Here is a 20,252-nt window from a genome sequence, read left to right as displayed (position 1 = left end):
GAACATAACTTGGTATGTCAGTAATTTGTGTGTGGGAAAGAGAAAGAAGTAACAGAAACGAACAATGACATTAAAAAAAAATCTGGGCAAAAATCTGGAGGGTGTGAAAGTACGACTGTTTAAGAGCTTCATAAAACCACCAATGAAATACATAACAGTCGATACATAAACTGGTAATTTTATATCTCAACTCATTCCAATATTGGGGGGGGGGGGGGGGGGGGGGGAGAGGGGGCGGCACATCAGATGTTGCCGCGAGTGAAGGGGCCATTAGCAAATTAGGTGGATTTTGATACCACAATCCACACATTAATTTGGATAGAAGCCTCATTCATAGTCTTGCGAGTCCAATTGTTTTCTGTTTACCAGCAGTGCAAACTACTTGCACAAAACCAAACAATGGAATCTCCAAGTTGTAATATCAACAATATAAGGGAAAAATAGATTGCTACTTGCCATAGAGATGATTAGATGAGTTTCAGACAGGTACAATGACAAGGCAGTTAAACATTTAGCTTTTGGCCAATTTTGGAATTAAATTCAGATATAGAATTACCAATTTACATTATGATACTCTAATTTATCAACTGATAACACATTTCATTGGTTGTTTCCCAAAATTCTTTATACAGTTGTACTTTCAAACATTAAGACTGTGATTGGAAGATGATTAGAAGATGATAAATTTTTGCAAATAAACAGATTTGATTAAGATTACTAACAAAGGACTGTGGTTCTGTATTGCCGAAAACTTGATAAATAGCTTATCCATTTCTATTGTTGTACATTACTGGTTCGGCAGTATTTGAGAATGGCATGTGACTAATTTGTTAAGTACTTGATTGTGTAGGAAACATGGTACTGCTTTTTGTGCAAGTTAATATGAAAGACACCCCCCCCATGAACCATGGACCTTGCCGTTGGTGGGGAGACTTGTGTGCCTCAGAAATACAGATAGCCGTACCATAGGTGCAACCACAACGGAGGGGTATCTGTTGAGAGGCCAGACAAACGTGTGGTTCTTGAAGAGGGGCAGCAGCCTTTTCAGTAGTTGCAAGGGCAACAGTCTGGATGATTGACTGATTTGGCCATGTAGCTATAACCAAAACGGCCTTGCTCTTTTGGAACTGCGACCGGCTGAAAGCAAGGGGAAACTACAGCTGTAACTCTTCCCGAGGGCATGCAGCTTTACTGTGTGATTAAATGATGATGGTGTCCTCTTGGGTAAGATATTCCGGAGGTAAAATAGTCCCCCATTCGGATCTCCGGACAGGGACTACTCAAGAGGATGTGGTTATCAGGAGAAAGAAAACTGGCATTCTACGGATCGGAGCATGGAATGTCAGATCCCTTAATCAGGCAGGTAGGTTAGAAAATTTAAAAAGGGAAATGGGTAGGTTAAAGTTAGATATAGTGGGAACTAGTGAAGTTCGGTGGCAGGAGGAACAAGACTTCTGGTCAGGTGACTACAGGGTTATAAACACAAAATCAAATAGGGGTAATGCAGGAGTAGGTTTAATAATGAATATGAAAATAGGAATGCGAGTAAGCTACTACAAACAGCATAGTGAACGCATTATTGTGGCCAAGATAGATACGAAGCCCACACCTACTACAGTAGTACAAGTTTATATGCCAACTAGCTCTACAGATGACGAAGAAATTGAAGATATGTATGATGAAATAAGAGAAATTATTCAGGTAGTGAAGGGAGACGACAATTTAATAGTCATGGGCGACTGGAATTCAAGTGTAGGAAGAGGGAAAGAAGAAAACGTAGTAGGTGAATATGGATTGGGGCTAAGAAATGAAAGAGGAAGACGTCTGGTAGAATATTGCACAGAGCACAACTTAATCATAGCTAACACTTGGTTTAAGAATCATGAAAGAAAGTTGTATACATGGAAGAACCCTGGAGATACTCAAACGTATCAGATAGATTATATAATGGTAAGAGAGAGATTTAGGAACCAGTTTTAAATTGTAAGACATATCCAGGGGCAGATGTGGACTCCGACCACAATATATTGGTTATGACCTGTAGATTAAAACTGAAGAAATTGCAAAAAGGTGGGAATATAAGAAGGTGGGACCGGGATAAACTGAAAGAACCAGAGGATGTACAGAGTTTCAGGGAGAGCATAAGGGAGCAATTGACAGGAATGGGGGAAAGAAATACAGTAGAAGAAGAATGGGTAGCTTTGAGGGATGAAGTAGTGAAGGCAGCAGAGGATCAAGTAGGTAAAAAGACAAGGGCTAGTAGAAATCCTTGGGTAACAGAAGAAATATTGAATTTAATTGATGAGATCGACAGGAAGTGCAAAATGACTGGAGGACAAATGTAAGGATGTAGAGGCTTATCTCACTAGGGGAAAGATAGATACTGCCTACAGGAAAATTAAAGAGACCTTTGAAGATAACAGAACCACTTGTATGAACGTCAAGAGCTCAGACGGAAACCCAGTTCTAAGCAAAGAAGGGAACGTAGAAAGATGGAAGGAGTATATAGAGGGTCTATGCAAGGGCGATGTACTTGAGGACAATATTATGCAAATGGAAGAGGATGTAGATGAAGATGAAATGGGAGATACAATACTGCGTGAAGAGTTTGACAGAGCACTGAAAGACCTGAGTCGAAACAAGGCCCCCGGAGTAGGCAACATTCCATTGGGACTACTGACGGTCTTAGGAGAACCAGTCCTGACAAAACTCTTACTACCTGATGAGCAAGATGTATGAAACAGGCGAAATACCCTCAGACTTCAAGAAGAATATAATAATTCCAATCCCAAAGAAAGCAAGTGTTGACAGATGTGAAAATTACTAAACTATCAGCTTAATAAGCCACAGCTGCAAAATACTAACACAAATTCTTTACAGACGAATGGAAAACTAGTAGAAGCCGACCTCCGGGAAGATCAGTTTGGATTCCGTAGAAATGTTGGAACACGTGAAGCAATACTGACCCTACGACTTATCTTAGAAGAAAGATTAAGGAAAGGCAAACCTACATTTCTAGCATTTGTAGACTTAGATAAAGCTTTTGACAATGTTGACTGGAATACTCTCTTTCAAATTATGAAGGTGGCAGGGGTAAAATACAGGAGCGAAAGGCTATTTACAATTTGTACAGAAACCAGGTGGCAGTTACAAGAGTCTAGGGACATGAAAGGGAAGCAGTTGTTGGGAAGGGAGTAAGACAGGGTTGTAGCCTCTCCCCGATGTTATTCAATCTGTATATTAGGCAGCAGTGAAGGAAACAAAAGAAATATTCGGAGTAGGTATTAAAATCCATGGAGAAGAAATAAAAACTTTGAGGTTCACCGGTGACATTGTCATTCTGTCAGAGACAGCAAAGGACTTGGAAGAGCAGTTGAATGGAATGGACAGTCTTGAAAGGAGAATATAAGATGAACATCAACAAAAGCAAAACGAGGATAGTGGAATGCATTCGAATTAAGTTGGGTGATGCTGAGGGAATTAGATTATGAAATGAGACACTTAAAGTAGTAAAGGAGTTTTCCTATTTGGGGAGCAATATAACTGATGATGGTCGAAGCAAAGATGATATAAAATGGAGACTGGCAATGGCAAGGGAAGCGTTTCTGAAGAAAAGAAATTTGCTAACATCGAGTACAGATTTAAGTGTCAGGAAGTCATTTCTGAAAGTATTTGTATAGAATGTAGCCATGTATGGAAGTGAAACACGGACAATAAATAGTTTGGACAAGAAGAGAATAGAAGCTTTCGAAATGTGGTGCTACAGAAGAATGCTGAAGATTAGAGGGGTAGATCACATAACTAATGAGGAAGTATTGAATCGGATTGGGGAGAAGAGAAGTTTGTGGCACAACTTGACCAGAAGAAGGGATCGGTTGGTATGACAAGTTCTGAGGCATCGAGGGATCACCAATTTAGTATTGGAGGGCAGTGTGGAGGGTAAAAATCGTGGAGGGAGACCAAGAGATATATACACTAAGCAGATTCAGAAGGATGTAGGTTGCAGTAGGTACTAGGAGATGAAGACCACCACCACCACCACCACCACCACCACCAACACCACCACCACCAACACCACAACAACAACAACAATATGAAAGAGATAAAAGTGATATTTGTAACAATGTTTTGTGACTGGAAAAAAGCAAAAAATGTTGCTACATCAAATGTTGCGCCAGGTTAATGACTCACAAGTACAACCTTGGATCAGTATCACTAGCAGCAATGTTGAGTACATTCCATTTTATTATCATTCTAATAACATCCATTTCATTCATGTCATGTCGTAATATATTTGGGGTGAGCTAACAAGAAAAATCACCTGCAACTTAAATTTTATGTAAAATGGAAATGAATTACATTACAGAGTACAGTTACTGCTTCCAGTGAAGTAATGAACGAAATCAGATTGCTACTACTTTTCTCATGGATCAACATACAAACTCCACACAATGCCCTCTAAAATTCAGCTTGATTTCTGTAATAAGCTTTGCAATATCCAGAAATAGAAGACTAGTCTTCTGGGAATCTTGTTTCCTGCATTACTATTCTAGCTGTTGGTTGGAGTGCTAGAAAGTGTTTTAAGTCCACCAAGATTTCTCGAAGCAGCCACTGCAGCTCCACGGAATAATTTACATATGCCTTACTTTTGGGATGGGTGGGGAGAGGATAGGGGGAGTTGAAAGGTAAAAATCTCTTGATTTAATGTCAACTGGTACCACCTGTTGCAGGATTATTCTCAATTTGGATAATTTCTATAGGTGATGTTTGGGTCCAGTTTAACCTTTTCCTTCACTTACTTCGCTTCTTTTCCTTTTGAGATTTTAGTTTCAACTGGGAAATGCCTGGGTGGGTCTCAAACTGAAGGTGGTGGTGGTGGTTAGTGTTTAACGTCCCGTTGACAACGAGGTCAATAGAGACGGAGCGCAAGCTCGGGTTAGGGAAGGATTGGGAAGGAAATCGGCCGTGCCCTTTCAAAGGAACCATCCCGACATTTGCCTGAAACGATTTAGGGAAATCACGGAAAACCTAAATCAGGATGGCCGGAGACGGAATTGAACCGTTGTCCTCCCGAATGCGAGTCCAGTGTGCTAACCACTGCGCCACCTCGCTCGGTCAAACTGAAGGTGAACCAGCCACGCTACAGCCCATTTACCATGCCTCCTTCAGCCACTGACTGTTGTAGAGGCATGGGGTGTTCCTGCAGGCAAGTGGCAGCATTCCTCCAAAGAGAGATCTGTCAAGGAGGATACTGCTCTACTCACATACGGGACACCAAAGTCCTCAAGCTAGATGTTGAAAGGCTTTCTTGATGGGAATGTGGTGTGACTGCAAGCCTATTTGGGCCTAGTGTAGAGGGGAGATACAGAACCATAATCCTTTGTTTGTAATCTTAAGCAAAGGTGTTAACTTACAAAAAATTATCATCTTCTAACAGTATTTTTTGGGTGTTCCAATCTCAGTCTTAATGTTTGAAAGTACAACTGTGTAAAGAATTTCAGGAAACAACCAATGAAATGGGTTAGCAGTTGATAAATCAGAGCATCATAATGTAAGTTGGTAATTCTATATCTGAATTTAATTCCAAAATTGGCCAAATGCTAAATGTTTAACTGTCTCTTCATTGCGCCTGTCTGAAACTCAGTCATCTTTATAGCAAGTAGCAATCCATCTTTCCCTTATATTGTTGTAACCTTGCAAACTGAGCATAATATGTAGTCATTTGTACAGATTTTCAACATTCATGTTCCTTCAGAACCGCAAAGTACATTAGTCAGTCACGCATTCTATGTACTTTAAGACTTTGGAAGTCAGTAAGCAGGAATAACAAGCTTCCCCACAGTTTATGAATATCAAGAGTTTCCCCACATTCAGTTTTTTTTTTTTTTTGTGTGTGTGTGTGTGTGTGTGTGTGTGTGTGTGTGTGTGTGTGTGTGTGTGTGTGTGTAATAGTCAACCAGTCTCCACAGATTGTGTCGCTCGTACAGTATAATGTGTTCACAGTTCATAAGCTTAAAACAATACTTAAGAAGTAGTGCATATGGTATGACTTCACAATATCGTCCTTTGGACCTCACTGGACACAATGGTCAAAGTGGCTCCACATTTTTCTACGTTAGGCCGTAATTCTTCACCTGTTTTTAATCTAAGGTCACAATGAAAAATTAGATCTTGCCCCATGTTGAGCTGTTATGGAGAGCAATTGTGATCAGGACATAACCAAATTTGTTACATGAGAAGTGGGCTTGTGATTGCTTGGAGATGACATTTTGATTAATATTGATCCACTTCTCATTTTATTTACTGAGGCTGTTTCAGTCTTCAAACTGCTGTACAAAGAACAATTTGGTTTTATATTAAAGGATGATTCACTATATGATTTGAAACAAACCAAGAATTGGGGAGTATATTTCTCTAATTGCTTCTTGAATGAGTTTTCCTTCTGTGAAATTGTTAGGGGAGGATATTTCTTAGGATTGTAAGTGCCTTATCTTTTAGGTGAGACTAATGACAGTGTACAACCAACAGTTTGGTGTTGTTTAAGTCTCTTCATTGTGACTTGACCCTCCGCCCCCCTCCCCCATAGTGTTGCACACTACAACAGGGGGTCTCTTATCACCAACGGTCTACCACAGCGATTGCTACCTGGGATGAGACTCTGGAAGACTCTGCAGGAGAGACGCTCAGTAGCTCGGTACGGGCTTTTGTTAAAGTTTCGAGAACATACCTTCACCGAAGAGTCAAGCAGTATATTGCTCCCTCCTATGTATATCTCACGAAGAGACCATGAGGATAAAATCAGAGAGATTAGAGCCCACACAGAGGCATACCGACAATCCTTCTTTCCACGTACAATACGAGACTGGAATAGAAGGGAGAACCGATAGAGGTACTCAGGGTACCCTCCGCCACACACCGTCAGGTGGCTTGCAGAGTATGGATGTAGATGTAGATGAGTAACCACTGCACATAGTCCACAGGAACTATATATGACCTATATATGACAAACACATGCTCCTTGGCATATACTGAAAGGTGACAACAAAGGCATCAAAAGTGTGATCCCTGCATAGTTAAGAGTCTACAGTTGTGAAGACTCCCACTTACAAAGGGCTGGCCTTTGTTTTCAGTTTTCAGCATTTTACACGAACCACACATAATAGGTAAATAAGATGGAGTTTCCCATCTCGTGGGACACAATCCTCTATGGGCAACCTCCCCTGCACAGCCTGCACCACTGAGAAAACTTTTGAGATGTGGAAGATCTATAGCCCACTAATGGACTATAGATCTTCACTGCCAGAAAAAGAAGAAGAGGTATAGAGTGAGGGCACTCTGCAGTCAACAAATATAGCATTCATACAACATGTGAGGCTTTGCAAAACATCTGATCCAAGTAATGTCTGGATATAAATTTCTTTAGAAGTTAAGAATCATTTACCAATATCGAATTTTTAATATCTACAGGTCAACAGAAGTAAAATTAAATATTTGTTGACATCTATGATAAAACAAAAGAAGACTCCATTGTCAGCACGTAGTCTTGAATTAACATTCATTTTTTTCAAAATAGATTTATATGTTATTTCTATTCTTTGGCAAGATTGTAAGAAAGAAAGAAAAAACAGTTTTCGGTGAAATTGCTTTTAGTAGTTACAAAATCACACATCCTTTCAGAGGGACATCAGAACAATAGGATAACTTTTTGTGAACAGTTAACTTGTTTCCTGGAATGTCATCACAGGTTAAGGATTGTTTTGTGCTGTCTTCACAACATTACGATAGGCAGTTAACAGTTAACTTGTTTGGGTATTGTTACTGTCAAATAAACACCAATAAATTTGAGTTATGGGTTTAAATCAACTAATAACTACAATGAAGTAAAAAAATAATCTTAAAAATATTTTTTATGTAACTGTATGATCAGATTTAGCAACAAACATGAATGGGTCCACCACATTTTATGCACACAGCACTAATCTTTTTGTTTCAATTCCAACATTTCTGTTGCTGTTTTTTGTTTCCTCATCCACTGGTAACTCAGCAATGTAATGTTCCCTTCCATCAAACCGAAAATCTTGTTTTGCCTTCTTACTTGGACACCCTCTGTTGGCAGTCACTCTTTGGACTGACAATTTGAAGACAAAGTGTCAAGTGATCTATGGCTTCTTCATTGTGCTTGTAATGATCCCATGCATTTTATTCTGCAATGTCTATGAAATGTGTGATGATGTGGAAATACTAATTTTTCCCTCTTACAGAGCATCTACACAAGGATACATTTTGATCAGCTCGATCTACAGCCGCCATATGAGTGCTGCAGAAATTAATAGATTAGACCGAGACACCCTAATCTTTTTCTTTTGTTTCCTGTAAAATCTTGCTATAGAACACAATGATTGAACTCTGTCAAAGTTAGTGGCTACAGTAACAACATTACTGTTATTCCGACGAACAATGGAAATCACTAGTGCTTAGTTGAAACGAACTTCATGTGATCACCTCTTTCCATTTATCACTGTATCTACAAAAGATAGAGCACATTTCTTAACACTGTTACCTCTTATTTTTCCAGTTGCTTCCTGACCCCTCTCGCACAGTAATGGGTGGATTTTCCCAAAACGGCCCCATTTCTCTAAATTACTTTGTTGCATACCTATTGGAAAAGAAAAAGTCACACCGACCTCTGGACTTGACATCTGCTATGAGGTCATTGTGACTGTCTTCATCTGACTAAGTATATTTTTCTGTGTGATACTGTCACATAACCACTTAGCAGAAGTATTGCACAATAAGCGGCAACATCTCACCATGAATAAGTACCTAGTCTATTTCTTTTGGCTGCATACTGATTTGCGTAAGTGACCATCATTCGAAGTACTTCACTATTAAAAAGCTGTTTGAAATATTCAAACGGTGTTCACACTTCCTTCATTTCAACTGTGCACATTAGTGGCCATTCAGTTGTTGGATTATCTACTACTCCATTTTTCCAATTATACTTATTGAGGTTTTGAACTTCTTTCTTTGACAGCCTTTCTGCTTTCTTTGTTTGTTGTTGCTGTTTTACTGCTGGATGATCCTGGAATGTCATCACAGGTTAAGGATTGTTTTGTGCTGTCTTCATAACATTACGATAGGCAGTTATGTTATGACCAACTCACAAAGTGCAGTAGCACTGAGCTGACATGCTAGTAATTTATCTACACTGGGATTTTCTTTGGCACCCGAATCTTTGTCTGTTATAACATCGTTTGAATTTAGAGGAGGGTGTAATGTTACATCCACACCAGTATTTGGTACTTCTCATCATTTGTTTCTAAAACGTCCAAAAGTACCAACAATGAACATCTTTTTCTATGAATATAAAATAGTACCCCGACACCGTTCTGGAAGGATGGTTCAAAACATTACTGAATTACAACTGACGCGAACTTTCAATTGTTATATAACCCTATAAATATATGGTTTACTCTTTTAAGATGTTATGTTAACAGTATCAGACTTACCGACCCAGTATGGAAGAAAATATACATACCCCTCGGTAACTAGATCAATCAATTCATCCATGGTAAAACTGAACTTGCTTTCAAGAGAGAATTTCTCAGGAACCATAATAGATAGTGTCAAAATGACTGTGGCAGTGCATTTCTGACACAACTCACCTCATTTGAAAATGCACTACAGCCCACTGCGACAGTGCATTATTTACAGAAATAAATAATTTCAAGACTGAGTGATATCATTCTTCCAAATGAACATAAGGGTTATCTGGGTTAAGGTTCAAGTCAGTGGATAAATTAAGACAGGTGATTAGGAGTTTGCTCACATATGTTAAATTAAGATTCCAGTTCAAAATGAAAATAATGAAAGCCAAAGCCCTGTCATATCTAACACACACCTATATCATTTGCCTAATGTAACATACCCTTTTCACTTAAATATTTCGTTAGGACAAATGATGTGGATGTTTGTTTGATATGACAAGACTTTTGATTTCATTGTTTTCATAGGATGAAAAAGTACAGCACATATGCTTCCAATTTTGGACTGGGATATAATTTAATGTGTGTGAGCAAACTCCTAATCACCTGTGTTAATATATCCACTGAGATTTAAAGAAGGTGCCTCTTGACATGCCATGTTATTTTTGGATCTCTTGGTGCAATAATTCCGGTAGGAATGGCAAGACAACAAAGCTATTACCTATTTAAAAACAGCAGGAACTACTAAAAAGAAGAATAAAAAGACATTCTGTGCCCTAAAGTAGAACCAGGACCTAAATCATAACCACAAGTCAGTGACAATGAGGATCCTAAAGTAAACCTGACCAACAGATATTTCAGAACCAAAGAAGAAGAAACAAAGACACTGTTTGTGTATGATCTTGAATGCCTTCAGAAAAAAGAATTTTAGGAGTGGAAAATCAAGTACTTTGGCACTATAAAATTGGGATCTATTTTGGGAAGCCCTGTGAAGTCAAAATTTTAGGTATCTTTGGGCCCAATAATGACTTCACAATTGAAACTAGGTCTAAAAGATGCCATAATGAAGAGTAAAAATAGGCTACCAATATTTTTACCAATAATTATGTGAGGGAGTCAGCATTTATGTCTGCTTAAAAATGCACAGCAATTGGAATACTGATAGTACATGTCAGAAAAGATTTTGCAATAGGCTACATTATATCGCAGGCAATCAGTATCATTGAATATTCTTGTATAAGTGTATCCAACAAAGTATTTAGCATAACTCGATAAATGTAACTTTCATACTCAATTTTGTTTGGTTGTACTGTACATCAGGCTATCACTGTGTGTGTGTGTGTGTGTGTGTGTGTGTGTGTGTGTAAACTTAGTAGGAACTTGAGGTGGAATGAACAGAGAGGCTCAATCTTATTTACAAATCACTCATACAACACTTCCAAGTATACTGCTCAAGTATTTGTGACCTGTAACAAATAGGACTAGCACGGGATATTTAACGTATACCAAGAATGGCAGCACAAATGGTCACAAGTTTGTTTTACCCGGGAGATCTACGAATACACTAAAACCTCCTACATATTGCTCCCATAGGGACCGTGAGTATATGATTACATTAATTACAGCACATATAGGGACATTTAAACAATCATTTTTCCCACACTCTATGCTTCAATGTTACGGGAAAAGACCTAACAACTGGTACAGAGGGAGCAAGACATTGCCATGTACTTAACAATGCTTCGCAACGTATATAGAAGTACTTACTCTTCTTAGGGTTTTTCTTCGCTTCTCGTCTCAGTTTTCTGTTATGTTCTCGTACTTTCTTTTCAATTTTGTACCTCTTCCGCGCAGGAATGCGCTTGCTGGTCTTTTCTAGTGGACATCACAATATATCATCAACATATCAACAAATCTATGAAACACTGAACATCATATAAGTATATTACTCACTCAAGCATAGTTTGGCCATGTTGTTCACAAAACTTTAAAAAAACTGAGGAAAATAACACACCAGTCGAAACACTCACATTACACAATACACATCAACTTCAAATTCGCACGTGTGTGGGATTGTGGATGTTTACGAACTGTTACGGAAAGAAGTTCATCGCTAAAGATACGTCACTCATTTTAATGTTTTGAACATATGGAAGAAGTCTATTCGGTCGCTCTTCGATTGTTACCAACATTTAAAACATTTGCGCATATCGAATGCAGAGAATATTCTGAAAATATTCCGGTTTAATGATTTTGAATGAAGTTACTAGCTTTTAGCTGTGATTGAAGCCGAAGAAAGATTTCATTTTGATTACCGGGCTTCATAACAAAAAAGAGTATTTGGCTAGCACAGTTGTTGTCTTTCCTGTACCATACTGACGCGTCTGCAACAACCACAAAGCTAACAACTTCACAAACTAGCAGATATTTATGGTTTTTACGTGACTGGGTTGATTTCTGGATCTTTTTTCTCAGACCAACAATCGTTATTATCGAAGTAAAGATCTCGATTTTCTGTTGACCGGAACTTAAGGGGCCGTACGCTTAAGGGGGTTGGAGGAGTGGAGTTGTTATGCTGCTAAGGAAAGTTGTGTAGTAAAAGTATTTTTTTAAAACCATGTCTGAACTCTTCAGATCGGCAATGGGTTATTTTAATAGCAGTACATATGCAGCAGGAGCAGAAAATGAGTTAGTTGGGCAAATAGTGGAATTAGGAAATGTGAAGCTGCGAGTGAAAAAAGTCATAGCAGAAGGCATGTATAATCTTATTTTTTCTCTTAAATTTTTTTTTGCTCTTGGCGGTACAGTTAGAGCGATTGAAAACCAAAAGACATTGCTTTCCTGTACCAAAGTACAGACTCCTGATGATACTCTGACAGAAAATATAATAACTCAACTGTCAAATAACTTGTGTTTGACGTTTCATGTGGGCATTAACATTTCTGATATTTTTTTAAATTGCAGGAGGATCGGCTTTTGTATTCGTAGCACAGGATCCAAGTACGGGGAAAGAATATGCTCTGAAGGTAGGTGCTTCAACACAAAAAATATCACAGCGAATTGATCGTGTACGCGATATATGGCACATACAAGTAAACCTGACAGCTGAACGTATTGTCACATCGTGCCATCCTGAGCGCTGTCATATGATGCAAGCTGTCAACGTGCAAACTAAGATGATGGTTTATCATTGTTGCTGGCAAATATAAGTCTTTTGTTTTTGCAGTTGGAACACTTTGGCACTTTCCCTTAAGCAACTGCAGTGTGTACTCAGCCATTGTGCCTGGTAGAGCCCATTGAAAAGGAGAAACTTGAGAGGTGTGGAATGATTCTTAGACATACATTAAAATGAAACAAAGACATCATAGAAAGTTTGTATAAATATGACATGAAAAATCTCCTGACGTTTGTATGTTGAGACTACACACAAACTGCACCGTAAAAAATGTTAGCCTGTTTAATAAAGTCTTTGGGAACTGGGCAGTATGAGACTAGCATAGTTTTCAAGCAGCAACTTTTTGATTTGAAGCAGTAACTTTTTGGAAAAGAATTTTTTCTAACTAACTATTTTAAAACCAGTTACTGAAAACATTTTAGCAATTTTTGTGAGAGATTTGTTTCCTAATTTACTTCTTGTGTGATGTGTTTGAGTGCTTCACTGAAAAGGTTTTCATGGTTTGTGATGTATTTATTTTAAATTTTCTGTGTTGGAACTATGTATTTATTAAGTAAAACATTTCAGAATATTTCATCAAAATGTCAAATGTTTTCTTTTTGCAGAGACTTATGGCAGCAGATGAAAATACAAACAGAAATATTGTGCAAGAAATAACAATACTTGTATCCTTTAATGTAGGACAACATTAAGTTTTATTTCTGAAGGAATTCAATGTTTAACAAAGTGTTTTCCAATAAATGCATTCTCTCTCTCTCTCTCTCTCTCTCTCTCTCTCTCTCTCTCTCTCTCTCTCTCTCTCTCTCTCTCTCTCAGTAAAGTCCACTTATCTAAGTTTCAAATTGTATTCGACATTAATATTTGCTAGATACTTGAATGCTTCCCTGTTGCCCTTAGCATTTTACTCAGAAGAAACTTTCAGGGCATCCAAATATTCTTCAGTTTTTATCAGCAGCCTGCATTGACAAAGCAAAATCTGGCAATGGGATGACAGAATATCTGTTACTAACAGAACTCTGCCAAGGTGAGTCTTGCAAAAACAGACACAATGTCCAGACAGCAACTATTGAGTAATCATGTCTATTTTATTCCAGACACATTCATCACTTAATGTTTTCTACTCAGTTGCAACTGTAACTTAATAACCAGTTATAAGGAACCAGTAGTAAGGCGACTAACCTTTTTTAATGTACCCTGCCCCTAGGGTGCATGGCAGAACTACTGTTAGCAATTGTATGGTACATGTGGTATTTGTTTTTATGTGAGCTGTGAAAAGGGTGTTGCTGTTATATTACCACAGGAAACCATAACATAAGTTGTGGGACTGTAAGAATTCTTCTGTCAAAGTAATCGTTATACCTCATTATATTTCAACTTCATTTAGCACACTTTAATTTATATTTTTATTTTTATTGCTTGTAAATTACTTGGTATTACAATTTGAATGAATTGACAGGTTCATGAATCATGTCTGATGGCTTCATTGACTACTTCTGTACAACTACTTCTTGTATCATCATTTATCCTCAGAGAAAGTCAGCTTTGAAGTATAGAACCTGCTGGTAACTCCCTCCCCCCCCCCCCCTCCCTTTTTTGCATGTGACAGCAGAACTTCAGATTTAAACTGGAATTCAAGATGCATAAACTAAGTGCCATAAAAATGTATTATTATTATTATTTACGGTACCAGAACATCACATTTGTTGACACTGCCAGTTGATGACAAAACTGTGACTTCCTCATCAAACCAAGATCTCTGGCTATGCTACAGGTCAACCCGTCACAACCAACATCCCAAAAAGTGACATAAAATCAAAATAACTAGTGTTAATATCTCGCTCTCTCTGCTCACATATGTTGCAAGTCGCAATATCAGTATATCATGGCTCAAAGCTGACTGCCAGCTTCAAATGACGTCATAACTCTGTGCAGAGGCATACATGAGCATCTGCAGAACATTACTAGTGAAATAAAACACAAATAAACTGTATGATTTTAAACTGTCAGCAAATTGGCATTACAAGTAATGTGGTTAGCTGTGGCTCATACACTTACATCATGTATGGAGAAGCGTGTGGAGAAAGGAAAAGCTATAGAAAAAAAGCAGTTTGCACAGAGTCCTCATGTAATGTCATGTATGTGAAATCAAGACACATTGTGCGTGGAAGTTAATATCTGCAAGGTCATCAGCTACTTAAATACACTTCAATTTTGCTCACCACACTAATCTGCTTGTGACCGACAGTTGCCACAAGTAAAATGAACACCCCTTACATTTCATCAACAGGTCTGCATCCATACTCAACAAACCACTGTGAAGTGGATAGCAGAGGGAATGTTCCATTGTACCAGTTATTAAGTTTTCTTCCCCTTCCATTTATGTATGGAGTGCAGGAAGAATGTTTGATTGAATGGCTCCGTACACGTTGAAATTATTCTAATCTTTTCATCATGATATCTTTGTGAACAATATGTAGGGGGATGTAGTATGTTTCTAGAGTAACTTACAGGACACACATTTTGGAGGACGATGGTTCAAAGCCAGGTACAGCTATCCGGATATAGGTTTCCCATGCTTTCTCTAAACCACACCAGGCAAATGCTTGGATAGTTTCTTTGAAAGGACGTGGCCAATTTCCTTCCCCATCCTTAACACAATCCGAGCTTGTCCTCCATCTATAATGACCTTGATGTTGACAGGACATTAAACCCAATCTTCTTAGAGTCATTATTTAAAGCTGGTTCTTGAAACTTTGTTAGCAGACGTGTTCTGGACAGTTTACATCTATCTTAAAGAGTCTGCCAGTTCATTTTCTTCAGTGTCACTGTACCATCCTTCCATGGGTCAAACAAACCCTTCTTGGAATACCTTCAGTATCCCCCATTATTCCTATTTGGTACGGGTCCCACACACTTGACCAATGTTACAGAATGCATTGCATAAGTAAATTGTAAGCAATCTCCTTTGTAGACTGATTGCACTTCCCCAATAATCTATCAACAAGCTGAAGTCTACCATTTGCTTAACCCACAAAAACACCTGTATGATCATACTATTTCATATCCCTACAAAATGTTACACCCAGGTATTGGTATCAGTTGGCTGATCTCAACTGTGATTCTCTGATATTACAGTTATAGGATACTCTTCCCATGAACCATGGACCTTGCCGTCGGTGGGGAAGCTTGCATGCTTCAGCAATACAGATAGCTGTACCTTAGGTGCAACCATAACGGAAGTGTATCTGTTGAGAGACCAGACAAATGTTTGGTTCCTGAAGAGGGGCAGCACCATTTTCAGTAGTTGCAGGGGCAACAGCCTGGATGACTGACTGATCTGGCCTTGTAACATTAACCAAAACGGCCTTGATGTGTTGCAACTGCAAATAGCTGAGAGCAAGGGGAAACTACAACTGCAATTTTTCTCAAGGGCATGCAGCTTTACTGTATGGATTAATGATGATGGCGTCCTCTTTGGTAAAATATTCTGGAGGTAAAATAGTCCCCCATTCGGCTCTCTGGATGGGGACTACTCAGGACGATGCCGTTATTAGGAGAAAGAAAACTGTGTTCTTCGGATCGAAGTGTGGGATCTTAGATCCCTTAATTGGACAGGTAGGTTAGAAAATTTAAAAAGGGAAATGGATAGGTTAAAGCTAAATAGTGGGAATCGGTGAAGTTAGGTGGCAGAAGGATCAAGACTTCTGGTCAGACAAATACAGAATTATAAATACAAAATCAAATAGGAGTAGGTTTGATAATGAATAAAAAAATAGGAGCACAGGTAAGCTACTACGAACAGCATAGTGAATGCATTGTTGTATAGACACAAAGCCTGTGCCTACCACAGTAGTACAAGTTAATATGAGAACTAGCTCTGGTGAAGAGATTGAAGAAATGTATGATGAGATAAAAGAAATTATTCAGATAGTGAAGAGAGACGAAAATTTAATAGTCATAGCAGACTGGAGTTCGATAGTAGGCAAAGGAAGAAGCGGAAAAGGAGTAGGCGAATATAGAATGGGGGTAAGGAATGAAAGAGGAAGCCATCTGGTCGAAATTTGCACAGAGCATAACTTAATCATAGCTAATACTTCGTTTAAAAATAATGAAACAAGGTTGTGTGCATGGAAGAGGCCTGGAGACACTGGATTGTTTCAGATAGCTTATATAATGGTAAGACAGAATTTTAGGAACGGAGTTTTAAACTGTAAGACATTTCCAGGGGAAGATGTGGACTCTTACCACAATTAATTCTTTATGAACTGTAGATTAAAACTGAAGAACCTGCAAATAGGTGGGAATTGGTGGAGCTGGGACATGGATAAACAGAAAGAATCAGAGATTGCAGACAGTTTCAGAGAGAGCATTAGAGAACGGTGACAAGAATAGGGGAAAGAAATACAGTAGAAGAAGAATGGGTAATTTTGAGAGATCAAATAGTGAAGGCAGCAGATGATCAGGTAGGTAAAAATATGAGGGCTAGTAGAAATCTTTGGGTAACAGAAGAAATACTGAATTTAATTGATGAAAGGAAGAAATATAAAAACGAAATAAATGAAGCAGGCAAAAGGAGTACAAACGCCTCAAAAATGAGATCAGCAGGAAGTGCAAAATGGCCAAGCAGGGATGGCTGCAGAACAACTGTAAGGATGTAGATGCATATATCTCTAGGGTTAAGATAGACTGTCTACAGGAAAATTAGAGAGACTTTCGGAGAGAACCTCTTGTATGAATATCATGAGCTGAGAAGGAAAACCAGTTCTAAGCAAAGATGGGGAAGGCAGAAAAGTGAAAGAAGTCATGGCTGCAAAATACTAACACGAATTCTTTACTGGTGGACGGCAAAAACTGGTAGATGCTGACCTCAGTGAAGATGAGTTTGGAGTCCATAGAAACGTTGGAATGCCTGAGGGGATACTGACCCTGCGGCTTAGCTTAGAGGAAAGATTAAGGAAAGGCAAACCTACGTTTCTAGCATTTGTAGACATAGAGAAAGCTTTGGACTATGTTGACTGGAATACTCTTTCAAATTCTAAAGGTGGCAGGAGTAAAATACAGGGAGCGAAAGGCTATTTACAATTTGTACAGAAACCAGATGGCAGTTATGAGAGTGGAGGGGCATGAAAGGGAAGCAGTGGTTGTCAAGGGAGTGAGACAGGGTTGCAGCCTATCCCCGATGTTATTCAATCTGTATATTGAGCAAGCACTAAAGGAAATGAAAGAAAAATTTGGAGTAGGAATTAAAATCCATGGAGAAGAAATAAAAGCTCTGAGGTTTGCCGATGAAATTGTAATTCTGTCAGAGACAGCAAAGGATCTGGAAGAGCAGTTGAAAAGAATGGACAGTGTCTTGAAAGGAGGGTATAAGATGAACATCAACAAAAGCAAAATGAGAATAATGGAATGTAGTCAAATTAAGTATTGTGATGCTGAGGGAATTAGATTAGGAAATGAGACACTTAAAGTAGTAGATGAGCTTTACTATTTGGGGATGACAATGGTCGAAGTGGATAGGATATAAAACGTAGACTGGCAATGGCAAGGAAAATGTTTCTGAAGAAGAGAAATTTGTTAACATCAAGTATAGATTTAAGTATCAGGAAGTCATTTCTGAATGGATTTGTATGAGTGTGGCCATGTATTGAAGTGAAATATGGACGGTATCTACTTGAAACAAGAAGAGAATAGAAGCTTCCGAAATGTGGTGCTACGAAAGAATGCTAAAGATTAGATGGGGTAGATCATGTAACTAATGAAGAAATGAGGAAGTACTGAATAGAATTGGGAAGAAGAGGAATTTATGGCACAACTTGACTAGGAGGAGGGATCGGTTGGTAGGGCACATTCTGAGGCATCAAGGGATCATCAATTTAGTATTGGAGGGAAGTGCAGAGGGTAAAAATTGTAGATGGAGACCAAGGGATGAATACACTAAACAGATTCAGAAGGATGTAGGTTGCAGTAGTTACTCGGAGATGAAGCAATTTGATAAGATAGAGTAGCATGGAGAACTGCATCAAACCAGTGTTTGGACTGAAGACAACAACAACAGGATACAATATTTTTTCTTTTTGTGAAGTGCACAATTTTACATTTCAGAACATTTAAAGCAAATTGCCAATCTTTGTACTAGTTGAAATCTTATTAACATCTGACTGAATATTTATGCAGCTTGTTTCAAACAGTACTTCACCACAGATAATTGCATCATCTGTAAAAAAAATTGTCCACATCATTAATATATAACATGAACAGCATACATCCCAAAACACTTTCATTAGGCAGAACTGAAATTACTTCCACACTTTGACAATGACTCTTGATCGAATATAACATTCTGTGCCCACCCTACCAAAAAGCCTCCAGTCCATCCATAAGGTTCACTTGATACCCCATATGATTAGACTTTTGACCATACGCACAGTAGTGGTACCAAGTCAAATACTTTTCTGAAATCAAGAAATACTGCATTTAACCTGACTGCCTTGGTTCGACTCTTCCAGTGTGTCACGTGAGAAAAGTGAGAGTTGGGTTTCAGATGATCGATGTTTCTGGAATTCGTGCTGGTTGGCATGGAGGTCACGCTGTACAATGTGTCTCACTATGAATTCTGAATATGTTCTAGGATTTTACAACAAATAGATGTGAAAGACATTGGACAGTAGTTTTTGGATCATTTCTACTACCCATCTTGCAGACAGGTGTGACCTGTGCTTTTTACAAAGAACTGGGCCTGATTTATCTATGATAGATTATAGTTAGAAGAGAGGCTATCTTGGCCACAAATTGAATATAGAATTTGACAGGGATTCCACCAGGTCCAGGAGCTTTGTTCGATTTTAACAATTTCAACTGTTTTCTGAACACCACTGACACTAATACTGATTCTAGTCATATTTTCAGGGGCATGGGGATTAAATCGTGGCATTTCTCCTGGGTTTCCCTTTGTAAAGGAACATTTGAAAACAGAATTAAGCATTTCAGCTTATGCTTTGCTATTCTCAGTTTCAGTTCATCTCATTTGTCAGGAAGTAAGCACAAACTTTGGTACCACCAACAGCTGTTACATATGACTAGAATTTCTTTGGATTTTGTGAAAGATCATTTGACAGTATTCTGCTATGGTGGTCACTGAAGGTTTCACACAATGCACTCTTGACAGTCAAATGAGTTTCATTCGGCATTTATCTATTGTATCTATTGTAAGGCCAATGCTTTGTTTTACACCTGTTATGCTCTAATTAGTGTTCCCCTAGAAGTTTCTGCAAAATGACTGTTTACCATGGAGGGTCACTCCCATTATGAACTGTTCTAGGTGCCTGTCTCTTCAGTGCATGGTCAACAATTCTCTTAAACTTGGGCCATCGTTCCTCTACATGCTCCTGTCCTGTGCTGAAAGTTTAAAGTTCCTCATCGAGTTAGGACATGGGGGTATATATAGTTCACTGAACATATATGTATCTTTCTGCCTTCTCTAGTTGAGAGTTCAGATCTATTTTTTGCCATTAGATACAGTATACACTGAAGAAAGAGCCAAAGAAATTTGTACACCAGCCCAATATTGTGTAGGACCCCCATGAACACACTGA

The 20,252-nt window shown here is 38.5% G+C and overlaps 2 protein-coding genes across 4 annotated transcripts in view; one reads left to right on the top strand and one right to left on the bottom strand.

Annotated features, from left to right (window-relative positions):
- LOC126356032 (guanine nucleotide-binding protein-like 3 homolog) overlaps positions 1–11,527 on the bottom strand; it is a 91,191-nt gene extending 79,664 nt beyond the window's left edge. Inside the window, exons 1-2 of the mRNA XM_050006689.1 lie at positions 11,439–11,527; positions 11,253–11,360 (exon numbers count right to left, since the gene is read on the bottom strand). Of these exons, the coding sequence (XP_049862646.1) occupies positions 11,253–11,360; positions 11,439–11,457 (127 nt within the window). The 5' untranslated portion in view covers positions 11,458–11,527. The remainder of the gene's footprint in view (positions 1–11,252; positions 11,361–11,438) is intronic.
- Positions 11,528–12,031: 504 nt separating this feature from the next.
- LOC126356011 (cyclin-G-associated kinase) overlaps positions 12,032–20,252 on the top strand; it is a 250,440-nt gene continuing 242,219 nt past the window's right edge. The window contains exons 1-4 of one of the 3 annotated variants that reach the window (XM_050006662.1): positions 12,032–12,238; positions 12,450–12,511; positions 13,266–13,325; positions 13,570–13,684. In XM_050006662.1, coding sequence (XP_049862619.1) covers positions 12,103–12,238; positions 12,450–12,511; positions 13,266–13,325; positions 13,570–13,684 — 373 coding nt within the window. In that variant the 5' untranslated portion in view covers positions 12,032–12,102. Of the gene's footprint in view, positions 12,239–12,449; positions 12,512–12,712; positions 12,804–13,265; positions 13,326–13,569; positions 13,685–20,252 lie in introns of those variants that run through there. The other 2 variants (XM_050006670.1, XM_050006677.1) reach the window with 2 other exon arrangements.

The sequence above is a fragment of the Schistocerca gregaria genome, chromosome 1 (genome assembly GCF_023897955.1).
Source record: "Schistocerca gregaria isolate iqSchGreg1 chromosome 1, iqSchGreg1.2, whole genome shotgun sequence".
Lineage (NCBI taxonomy): Eukaryota > Metazoa > Arthropoda > Insecta > Orthoptera > Acrididae > Schistocerca > Schistocerca gregaria.
The sequence above is the reverse complement of the archived record's forward strand: the minus strand, read 5'-3'. Positions and strand labels throughout refer to the sequence as shown.